Source organism: Belonocnema kinseyi, chromosome 6 (assembly GCF_010883055.1).
Source record: "Belonocnema kinseyi isolate 2016_QV_RU_SX_M_011 chromosome 6, B_treatae_v1, whole genome shotgun sequence".
NCBI classification, from domain to species: domain Eukaryota; kingdom Metazoa; phylum Arthropoda; class Insecta; order Hymenoptera; family Cynipidae; genus Belonocnema; species Belonocnema kinseyi.
The window spans coordinates 135,930,202-135,942,815 of NC_046662.1; the positions used below are offsets into that span (position 1 = coordinate 135,930,202).

The following is a 12,614-nucleotide window of genomic DNA, read 5'->3' on the forward strand; positions in this document are numbered from 1 at the left end:
CTTGACTTCAGTATTAGGGGTGAGCAAAATGCATCAAATCTAATCTATCTCGAGTACTCACTCCTGTAAGCCCGGATTAAGAAAGCACAAGAGAAAAACTTTGGTGAACAGCTCCTCGATAAGAGGATGCACGCTATCTTCCACGGAAATGTGAAGGATCAGTCAATCTCTTGTGAGCTAACGTTTGCTTTCCTTAAATCGCCCGGATTGAAGCCTGGTACAGAGGGTTTCATTTTTGCATGCCAAGACGGTGTCATTTCCACCTGAATATACCGTCGCCAGATTTTGAGCCAAGACATTCCCGATGATAGCTGCAGGGCGTGCCATGCACACCCTGAGCATTTAGCTCACATACTATCTAGTTGTCCAACATACGCGAGAACGACCTACATTCAAAGGCACAATGCGGGACTAAGAGTACTTTATTACCATCTCTGTCACTCCTACGGCATTCACCTTAATATCGCTCCTCTAAATGCTCCTAGCGAAATTGAGTCAATTGTCGAGAATGGGAAGTGCCGCATATACTGGAACTTTTTTCTCGAAAATTCTCGCTCTTGGAGGTGCCAAGCTTTCACTTGTTAATGGCTTAAAAAGCATCCCTGCGTGTCAACAATATGTTACAACACTTGCGGGAAAAATGCAGAAGGCGGTTGTCCTTGGGTCACTCCGTGTTCTTAGGGTGCACGATGCTTTTGCTGGATCGTCGTATTGATTTCTTTACAGACTGTAACCACCTATCTCACGGTTGTGAGACGTGGTTGTGGCTGACATTTTACCGCGATTTCGCTGGAATTTCTTGCACTTGCTTGAATTTCTTCACGTTGACATTCAGAGCACTGGGCAGAAATCACATTGCGTCATCACCCGAGAGGGCATTCGCAATGCTTTCTTTTTAATTAGACAGTCGAATTCCCCTAGTCTATGCCAGTTCTGAGCTGAGCGTTGAATGGCGGCCGAAGAGGACGACCGCGACGGCGGAACCGTCACGGAAGCAATGTAAAGAAATTTTGTACCTTTAAAATCTTAAAAGTTTCAAGTTTTGAAGGAAATATTTTTTAAAAATAGTTGTAATTGCAATTAAAGTGTTTGAGGGAATCATTTGGTAGAAAGTCAATGACACGAATGATAAATGAGAAAATGGATTTAATTTAAAAATTTAATTTATCTGCTATATCATCAGAGATTGTACCTTACCGACAGTAGATCAACCCTCCAAACCATGAAGGCAGAAAATTTACACAATATCGATCAAGTTAAGAATCTTCAATAACAGAAAATGCTTAACGTCTTAATAAGACTAGATGGAAAATAATATTTTTAAATTAAAATTATTTTTGGAAAAAAAGATCCTACTCCATCTTCACACCATTGGGAATCGAACCACAAAACTTCTGATTTCCGATCAGGTGCTTTTCCAATTAAGCTATTAGAGGGATCAGAATAAGAACTCTGAATTCAAGAACATAACGCTAATTTTTAGCTAGGTGTTAATGGTACAAGTAATTATTTTAAAATTTAATGTATCTGCTATATTATCAGAGATTGTACCTTGCCGACAGTAGATCAACGTTGAATTAACAGATTTCTTATTCTGATCCCTCTAATAGCTTAATTGGAAAAGCACCTGACCGGAAATCTAAAGTTTTGTGTTTCGATTCCCAATGGAGTGAAGATGGAGTAGGATGCTTTTTCAAGAAATAATTGTAATTTAAAAATATTATTTTGCATCGAGTCTTATTAAGACGTTAAGCATTTTCTGTTATTGAAGATTCTTAACTTGATCGATATTGTGTAGATTTTCTGCCTTCATGGTTTGGAGGGATGATCTACTGTCGGTAAGGTACAATCTCTGATGATATAGCAGATGAATTAAATTTTAAAATAATTACTTGTACCATTAACACCTAGCTAAAAATGAGCGTTATGTTCTTGAATTAAGAGTTCTTATTCTGATCCCTCTAATAGCTTAATTGGAAAAGCACCTGACCGGAAATCAGAAGTTTTTTGGTTCGATTCCCAATGGAGTGCAGATGGAGTAGGATCTTTTTTTCAAGAAATAATTTAAATTTATAAATGGATTTAATATTAGTCAATATAATGTATATATTTATATAAATTGAACCAGACATCATATATATATATATATTTATACAGTTCAATCATTTATTTGTTGCTTAATCTTTAAAGCTTTTTTCTCGCTGCATTCAGCCCCTAATAATTTTATTGAAAAATTAAAACTTAAAGGAGATTTTGAATTAAATAGTTAATTATATTATTACAAATCTCATTTCTAAAATAAATAGACTATAAGCTATTAATATCTATAAACAAACGTACTGTACTCATGACGCACAGTTGGAGGAAATGCACTTTTTTCATTCAAAATGTCCTGAGCCTTCAATTTTCTTGCGATTTTGAATTTTTTTGTTTTAAATTAAAGATCATTAAATTCTATAGATTTTGACTTTCCGGACTTTTGTCTCATCTATTTTTTTATTAATAAATTTTCCAGTGAAAGTATAAACAAAGTCTTATTATCGGTGAATTTTTTTTTTTTGCTAAACGTGCTTCCCATTAATGTAAGAATGATATTTAATAACAAAAATAATTAAAAAGCTGATGATAATCACTGTGATAAACAATTTTTGTGGCAAAATATTAGAATTTGAGATTTTTCAAATTATAATTTCCTTCAATGGCCAGAACGACTTCAGGTATTCCTTAAAATAATAAATATTTAATAATATTTGATAAAATATAACAATTTAAATGTTTGTAAACAAATTAGATAAACAAATTTGAAATGTTGGCCCTTTCGCATGGACAATTTTTTTTGCACTGAACATATTTTAAACTTGAGGTTTTAAAAATTTAAATTTTCTTTGATGGTCAAGTCGGTGGGTTATTGTCAAAAGATTTTGTATAGAGTGAATCTTAGCATGCAGTGTTATAATTCATTTCCAATCTATTACGATTAAAAACCCGACTTTTTCCAAGGGAAATTTTTTATGTAAATTGTTTATAAACGTGTAAGTTGTTATATTCCACTAAATATGATCAAAGATACATTTTTTTAGGAATATCCGTAGCCATTGTAGCGATTAAAGAAAATCAAAATTTTGATAAAACCTTACATTTGAATATTTTGTAACGAGAATTATTTATAACAATGGTTATTGTTAACTTCTCAAATATTTTTGTGACAAGCAGTTATTCGTCCAACAGCTTAAAACATTTCCAGTGTAAAAAAAAATTTCTATGCGAAAGGAGCTAAATTTTGAATTTGTTCATCTAATGTGTTTACAACAATTTGAATTGTAATGTTTTGTCAAATATCATTAAATATTTATTGTTTGAAGGAATACCTGAAGTCTTTCTGGCGCTTGAAGGAAATAATAATTTTTTAAATCTCAAATTCTAATATTTTGCCACAAGAATTGTTTATAACAATAGTTATTATAAACTTTTAAATTATTTTTGTTACTAAATGTCATTCCTACATTAATATAAAGCAATTTTAAAACTGCACTTTTTAAAGTGAATTTAAATATATAGACTAAATATATACATCATATTAAATAATGTTAAATCCATTTTCTCATTTATTACACTTTTCATTGACTTTTTAACAAATTATTCCCTCAAACATTTTCATTACAATCACTATTACTTTAAGAAAATATTTTGTTCAAAACTTAAAATTGTTAAGATTTTAAATGTACAGAGATTCTTTACTTTGCAACTTAAGATGTAGTCTTACATATTTTAATTATTATTATATTTATATTTGAGATACGTCATATATTTTTTATTAATTCTTCTGATCATGTATATGTTTTAGATATTTTTGTCATTGAGGTATTTAATATTATTAATTTTTTTATTAGCTACATTCATAATTTTAATAAAAATTTTTTTTTAACTTTAACAAGTAATAAAATCAATAATATGAGCAAAGTAAATCACAAAAATATAAAGTTCGAACTGCTTTCAAAATGTATCTCAAAATAAAATTTTATTCATATGAAACTACATATTTTAATGACTTTCTTTTTTTAATAATTAGTAATAGTTACTCTTATTTTTTCATATGTTTTTTTTTGTTTATCTGCAAACAGCATAAAGTTTTTTATTATTTTTGCTTTTTCTCAATGCAATTCAATGAAAAAGACAGACCTACTTTTTGTGGTGCCATCTGTTGGATTAGTTTAACCGACAATTCCCCTCTGGATCGTAAGAAAACAGAAAAGTGGGGGGCGATGCATGGGGCTAATTACACCAATCAAAATCGGAGTAAATTTGTCTCAACTCTGCCTTGAGGACCTCTAAGCAGCACAATAACCCTTCGATTGTTTAAGCGCTATCGACCAACCGTATTGACACGTGCGACTCGACGAACGTCGCAGCGTAAAAAGCCGAGTAACAGCGACGCAAGTACAGGTTCTAACTTGATTTGTTTATGCCCGTGAATATTTTATCTCACAACTATTCAGAAACGTAGAAGCGAGAAGTGAAATTTTTTATTGAGATATGCTAAAAATACAGCTTCAACGTATAAGTGCAGTCATTTCTTTTTTGCCATGATCAGATATTTTTTTATTTTTTATTATTTCAGAAATTGTGCTTTAACTTAATGTGAAAGATTAGTACATGATGTGTTCTAAATAAAAAAATTCATTATTTTATTCTAAACGTCTCTAATTTGCCATTCTTGAGTCTTTATAATGATATATTTATGCCAGGGAAACACTAAGACCTCTTATAGTGTTTCAACTCAAGTTGAAACAAACGTTTAAGGCGTGTAAAACTTAAAATGCGCGAGTAAAACTGAAATTAGCGTTCAGATTGTTCAACATGAGGAATCAGTGACTCAGAATGAGATTACTCATACTAATCAGCAGCTATTTGATCAAGATTACGACAATGAACCTCAAATGGTAGGTTAGTATTTACTCTTTTTTTGTATGTGCGACATTCTTTTTTACTTTTTCTTTTCTCTACAGGTGCCAGAAACGGAAAACTCAGCTTCTTGTAATCAGCGACGATGAGGGTGTAGTTACGTCAACTTCCACACCATCCGCTGTACGTCCTACTCCAGCTGAAGAAGCTATCAAATAAAGCAATTGATAAAAGACATATGGAGATAGACTTGGTAGAAAGACGCAAAGGATCTTTTGTTGCTGATGGCACTGAACACGAAAAAGTACGTAAGTTGCGGCAAGAAATTGATGATTTTGAAAAACAGCTCAAGCATAAGGAGAAGCAAAGAGATACTCGATAAAGCATAGAAAAAATGAAAGACAGAAAATGATCGAATTGTGATCTAAAAATCCTGAAACAGCAAAATCGTTAACACCTCGAGCTAGCTCTGGACGTCCACGCTTGGAGGAAGAACAGTCTGAATTGCTAAAAACTATAAGTGACTTAGCTATGTTTGGTGCATCTGCTGAGGAACGGCTTCGCTGTGAAATTGTTCGTACTGTAAATAGTCTTTCAGAGCAAACTGAAAAACTTATCGAGCTGGGATTTAATATTTCTCGAAGCGCTGCTTATATTCGACTGTTGCCTAGGCGGGCAGATACGCGGGAGGCTAAGCGCCACGTAGTGACTGTTCCGGTGAAGTTGAGTCGTCCTGTAGCAGACCATCATAAAGCGCACCAAGACCAATACTTTTCTGTGGCTTCCACAAGGTCACCAGAAACTGTAGCCTCAATAGCGGCCAGAAGCCGCTGGACGAGTGGTAAACACTCGTCTTCGACTGCAACTAGTCACGCTCAAGACTTAAACACTCTCTTAACTCTTGAGCCTTTTCTTAAAGTAATGAAGAACGGAGACATTCGGCACATTCTATAGAACATTTAAAAAAATATGATTTGGACGCAATATTTATTGTGACTAATGCCCACGGTAGAAGTGCTTTGAATAGAGTAGAGAGACGCATGCATCCACTCAGCCAAGGACTAACAGGTGTTGTTCTTCCCCATGACTCTTTTGGGACACATCTTGACTCCAGCGGCAAAACAATTGATGATGATTTGGAAAAAGATAACTTCAAAAAAGCAGGAGAAATTTTAGGTGAAATATGGTCCGCAGTGTGCAATGATGGACACGAAGTAATCCCTATCTACATCGACCCAAACGACGACATTTCTAATGTTCCAGATCTTCCAAATTAAGAGTGGTACACCAAGCATGCTAGAGTGAGTCAATATTTACTTCAGGTAATTTTCCATCCCACTTTTCTAGAATATTTTAACAAGCATCCGTCCGAACGAATGCATCTTTATCAAGAATTAAAAATAATGATTACTTTATGTTGTGAAATGCGATGATCAGCAATGCTGCAGCCCACGTCGGAGTTCTTTACATTTAGTTCTACACGATCGTTTTTTGTCACCCTCATATCCTATCACTCAAGTTAATGGACATCCGACGATTCCGGATCCGGAACAGCATGACGGAAAAACTTTTGCACCATTCCTAATTCACCACTGCCTACTAATTCCACCGTTACACGCATTCATGAGCATGCCTTACGACCTCTATTGTCCAAGTTTACGTGATGATATAGAAAAGAGATGCTGCAATACATGTGGTATCTATTTTACATCCATCACAGAAGTCGCAGAACATCGACGGTGGGAATGTTTATCAAGACCCCTAAAAATCACTCTTATTGTACCGACACCTACAATGTTCAAAATTACGAGATTCATTGTCGATATTTTAAAATATAAAAACGTCAAAAATCCTCTTTTTACATTCTCATTCATCGAAATAAAAAATGTAAAATCTTTTTACATTCATTCCTAGACAAGGTAATAGTTTTATGCGTAAAATGACTTTCGCGAATTTAATTAAATTTCCAAGTTTTGAGACCCCCCTGAGTCAAAAAAAAAAAAACAGTTTTTACGTCGTCATCGACTTTGCTGCTGCTGTGGTTGACTGTCTACCGGATAACTTTCGAAAGAATAGTCGAATTGGATTGTTCTTTGTCACACCGCACCGTTAGAGGGCCATCTCTGATAAAAATTTTAAAAATTAGAGCTTTTTCAAAACTTTTTTAAAAAATTCAAAATTCTATCGTTATTTATAGTACACAAAAATATGTACAATTTATTTCGATGACTTGTTTGGATAAAATCAAAATTACAAAAGTTATATGATCTTCAAAATCCAAAATACCAAATAAACATGGACATTTGAAGTGAAAAAAAGCGGGATATGAAAAAAGTGAAGAAGAGAAAAGCGTTAATTTTCCAAGGCCTTACATTATTCTTTTATTAGATTTTGAAATTTTGTTTTAAAAAATCGAAAACTCAAATGTTGATCACACAAAAAAATGAATTGCATTCTCCTCCATAATGAGAAGGTATTAGTTTTATGCGAAAAATGACTCGCGAATTTTATCAAATGTCGACGTTTTGAGGCCCCCTGAGTTAGATAAACAAGTTTTTACGTCAGTGTCTGTTTGTCCGGCGTCGTCGTTGTTGTTGTTGATAAAATTCTAGATAACTAAACACGTTAAAACAAAGAAAAATACAAAAAGTGATAGATCGACAAAAATTCTGCAACTAAAAGAGATCTACAAATTTGTCATGAATTACTTTTTTTACAGGATGAGTAGTTTTTGTTTTCTTGATGAAAAAAATTTGAAAACCAAAAAATTAAATTGTGTGCAAACGATACAAGTTACGAGAATAAATGAGACAATATTTATTCAACGAACAAGGATTTACACATTTTTTACGAATATTTTAATTTTTTTTATATGAAGCAGAATTTTTCTTTAATCGTAAAAAACAAGATTAAAAATAAAAAAACAACATAAAAACTAAAAGTACTAAAGAAACAATTTCCTAAAAAATATTAACATATTTTCTACAAGAAGGTTAATTGTCCAAGAAATACTCAATTTTTGGACAAAAAAGAAGAATTATCAGCTGAATTAATAACATGTTTACTTTAAAAAATTAATTGTTAACAAATTAATTTTCAACACAATAAATTAATTTTTAGCCAAATAGTTTAATTATGAAACAGTTTCATTTTGGACAAAAAAAAACTATGAATTTGAAAGAATTTGGTTGACTTTTTCATCTATCTTTTCTTCAATTATTATTTCTTGTCTCCAATCAACCGAAAAGGGAGGTAGTTTTGAAGTATGGTTTTGCAATTGTGAATTTTTTTCATTCTCATTTAGCATAGAGTTCTTCAAGAAAAAATATATTTCTGTTCAGTCTTAAATGAAAAGTAATAACATTTCGAATCGAAGAGATGAAATTTTTAAACTGGCTAAATTAATTAATCACTTAAAAATATAATTTAAGAAGAAAAAAAGGACTTTTCAACTAGAGATGAATTTTTGAAAAAAGTATGAATTGTCAACAAAATATAAAAATAGATTAATTACAGATCATATGTAAAATAAAAATTGAAAGTCAAGTTCAAGTAAAGCCCACAAATAATGTGATGTATTTAACTATACAGCGTGTGACGCAGTGCCATCTAGTGAAATTTATATTCTGCTATATGAGCGCCCCGAACAAAGAAACTCTTCTCTTCCTCGTTATAATTCAGCGTATGGATCTGGGGAACGGTTCAGATATCGAATAACGTATCTATGATACGCGTAGGCGCTCGCAAGAGTTGAACTCGAAACGATTTCTACCTGTCGTCCTGATCGGCGAGCTTCGCCGCTTTCGTGCGTTCAAGAAGAAGCTCGCATCTGGCAACGTCGAGTTTCCCAGTGGAATCTCGGCCACTCAGTCTCCGTTCTCGCGAAGATCGCATAGAGCATTCTCGCTCGTGACGCTGAGAAAATATAAACCGGAGAAAATATGGCGAGGAGCGGATTTTACGCTCTTCACGCATTTCGCTCTCAATCCTTGTTAAATATAAAGATTTAAATAAAATTTTCTTCGAGAAAGTTGAAGTAGACATAAGAAGTAGACCTCTTAAGTTTGCTAATAAAATGGCTTGCTAAAAAAACAGCTTTCTATTCTGGATCGGATTTTTTTGTCACAGAAAAATTTCCCCTAGGATAATTCTAACTTTTGGTAGAAACAATGTTTAACCAAAATTGGCACAATTTTATGATTTGTCATTTTCGAAGTTATTGTTAGTTTTTTATGTTGAAAATTAAATGAATCAAAATCAATAGTGAAAATTTATCTTCATAAATCTGTGTCCTAGCCGACACTATATTTTAACTTAAAAAAAACCAAAATTATACGAGGACTATTACCTACAGTAGCATCAAGGATTTCACCCAGCTCTTCCAGTAATGGCCAAATTCATTTCAAATATAACATTATTATTAACCCATAAAAACGCTTGGTGTAAGTGTTGCTGGATGTCTTTAAAATGGGTTTTCTGCTTTTCGAAATTCAGAGTGAGTATATTGCAAAATTTTCGGAGGAAAAACTTTCATCCGTATAATCTTAAAGATCAAGATTTAATGGAAATGTGAGTTGCGGGCCAATTTTCAGGACTTTATTGTGGAAAAACTAAAGAAGATTTCAATACGGGACTTTTATTATTCTATTGCAGATTTATTGAATTTCACACCTGATTCTTTTCACATGTCAATGTTGACTTGCACGATGAAGAGATGACATTGACATGCGCCCCTGTCAAAATTGCAGGGTCAACTGTTGTGCAGGATTGGGTCAACTTTATCCGAAATCAAAAATTCAACACCATTGTTAATTGTTGTTATATCTGCAAGGTCCCGTTCAATTACTTTTTCAAAATTTTTATTTCTTTCAAATTAAAATGGTACTATTTTAACAGATTTTTTTTTATAAAGTCGAAAATGTCGTACACTCCGAAGCCTTTGATAGAAATAAGGAGTAGATGAATTAAAAATATTCTAAATAAATTCTTGAATGTCAGTTGTTCAGACAATCTTCTTAATGATTTATACTGAGGATCGTTGTCATGAAAAAGTTTAAACATATTTTTAAGCAAAGTAAAAAAATGATTACATTATTGATTTTTTTCTTCAAATAAATTAGAAAAGTTTAAATTTTCGAGAAAAAAAGCAAAAATCTCTTAATATTTTAATCGCAATTTGTATTTTGGATAGTTAATCTTACATAAATTAAAAATGATCTTACCTCTTCCAGATTAGGTACCACTTCGTTCAAAACCTGCAAAACAGTATCCAGGTCCGAGCTGATTGTCAGGACTCTAAAAGCAGAGATACAACAAGAGTTATAGCGTTCATCTAAATATTGAAGAAAAAGCTGAGAAAAGTATAATTCACTCCGAAACATTCTATCCATCAAAATTTAAATTGAGCTGACAATTTCATCCCAAACACGACAAAACCGTAATAAATTGAAGCTACGGTGCAAATATTAGATACTCCAAAAATACTTATGATTTGATATCCTAAACTAAACCATTGCCGTATTTTAACAATAAGTTTTCTTTTACTGGTTACTTCATGCTTAAAATTGAAGTGACTATTCTGTGACTCGTGCATAGAAAGAAAAGTCTATGAAGATCTCAGCGACTTTCATTAAATTGCCGAAGAAAAATAAATAAATGTTTAAAAACAAAGTCACTGGAAAAATGCTATTACTAATAATCATGAAAAAGTATTTTAAAAACCAAGCGATCTTTTCTGAGAAATAATAAACATTTCTCTAGAGTTTATGTGATGGCCAAATAACTTTCAAGGACACAGATTTAAACTAATAGTTTATAAATTATAACATAAAGTCTGTCAGATTTGATATTAAGGGAAACGACTTTTTAAATGTTTTGGAAAAGATAATTTAGGAGCAGGGTAATCGAATGATAGCCATTGTAAACTAGAAATGCGTAGTGAACTTTTTTTATAGCAACAAGTTTGTCGCGTTTTGCCTATTGTGAGCGTTCTATTGCGTTGTGTACGTACCTACTAACGACGAAGTGATCACAGAGTCATACTTATTTTCTTTGTGCTCTAAGTTCAGTTTTTTAAAACTTTAACCACAAAAGAATTTGATTAAGAATTTTAATCTCAATTTCGTTTATTCAGTAATTTGTAATAATGAATTAAAAAGTGACAAAATATCAAAAGGAAATGGTGACTATTTAAACGAAACATATTGCGATCCCATGGTGCGAAACACTTGGTGTGACATACGTTTTCAAAGCCCAAGAAAATACATGTTTCAGTTGGGGTAGCAACAGCTACTTTTCATACATGCTTTGTGCACCCCTGTACTTTTGGAGATGAAAGAGCATCACTGGGGATGAAATTCAGCTTAGCCATTTGTTGCGCATATCAGCCGCTTTCGAGAAAAACGGCTTCAAAACTTTATCCAGTCCTTATACTCAAAAATTATTTTTTTGTCAACCGGCGAGATAGTTTAAGTCAGTATTCTACTTTGAACTCTTGAAAAAAGCTATTTTTGCGAATTTTTTTTGTAGAAAAATTAAATATATTAAAGTAGTTGTTGCAGAGCATAATAAATACACTTTTCAAATCTATTAAACAAATTTTTTATATTTATTTTATAAAACTTTTACGCTCGAAAACTGTAGCTAAAGTCAACTCCTTTACTCCGCGTAAAGCTCCGGCTGTCTTAAATGACGAAATTCTTACGAACCAGCGAACAGCAATTTCTCGCCGTTTCCAGTGGGTGCGGAGCGGGCTACCGATGACAGGGCTCAATCCGTCCTCCCCACCGCCAGAATGCGCGCAGGTTACTCGGCATTAAAAGAGCTACGTAAGATCGGTAGTCGGAGTGCTGCCAGATCGTGGATGAAATTTACCCCCACCATACCTACCGTTTGGGAGCCGCAAAACAGAAGGTGCATGATTACCACTGTAAGTTCGTGTGTAAGCCGAACATGCACGATTCAACTTCGGTTTTCTGCTGTATGATGATTGCCGATCTAAAAGCTTCGGAAGACTTCAGTGGACTTCTATTAATATCTAAATCCCCATTTGAAAGAAATTGGCGATTTGAATGTTTCGCGTGATTCTTAATTTCATGCATGCGTCGATTTACAGGTTATATTTTTCAGGTTGTATATAATATGGATATTATTACTATTATACTAGGCAGTCTGATAAGTACCTGAAAATTCTAAGAGATGGCATTAGTATTCACTAATGTTAACCATTTTCGTCGAGCTTGATCCTTCAAATGACGCCTCTCAAAACTTCAGCCATTTATGTTTACGCATTTACAAGTTACAGCACTGAGAAGCGACTAACCTCCGAGTTTTTTTTAATATGGAAAAATCTGAGTTTCGAGTTTTGATCAACCACTACTATCTTCGCAAGAAAACGATATCCGAGACCAACGTCAAGCTGAATAAGTATTACCCGGACTCTGCACCGTCGATTGGAACGATTCATAAGTGGTTTACCGAGTTTCGTTGTGGCCGTACGAGCACAGTTGATGCTGAACGATCTGGGCGCCCAAAAGAGGTCACTACACCAGAAAACGTCAAAAAAATCCATGATATGATGTTGAATGAGCCCAAAGTGAAATTGAGAGAGTTAGCTAATGCTGTAGGCATATCATTGGAACGTGTGGACAATATCGTGCATTCAGTTTTGGGCATGAAGAAGCTCTGCGCGCGATGGGTGCCGCGTTTGCTCA

General features: G+C 33.4%; 1 protein-coding gene across 7 annotated transcripts in view; it reads right to left on the reverse strand.

Moving 5' to 3' along the window:
* The window catches only part of LOC117175240 (heterogeneous nuclear ribonucleoprotein K), a 374,225-nt gene that overhangs the window by 129,017 nt on the left and 232,594 nt on the right, over positions 1-12,614 (reverse strand). For all 7 annotated transcript variants that reach the window (XM_033364916.1, XM_033364913.1, XM_033364918.1 and 4 more), the window contains one exon: positions 10,125-10,197. In XM_033364916.1, the coding sequence (XP_033220807.1) occupies positions 10,125-10,197 (73 nt within the window). The remainder of the gene's footprint in view (positions 1-10,124; positions 10,198-12,614) is intronic.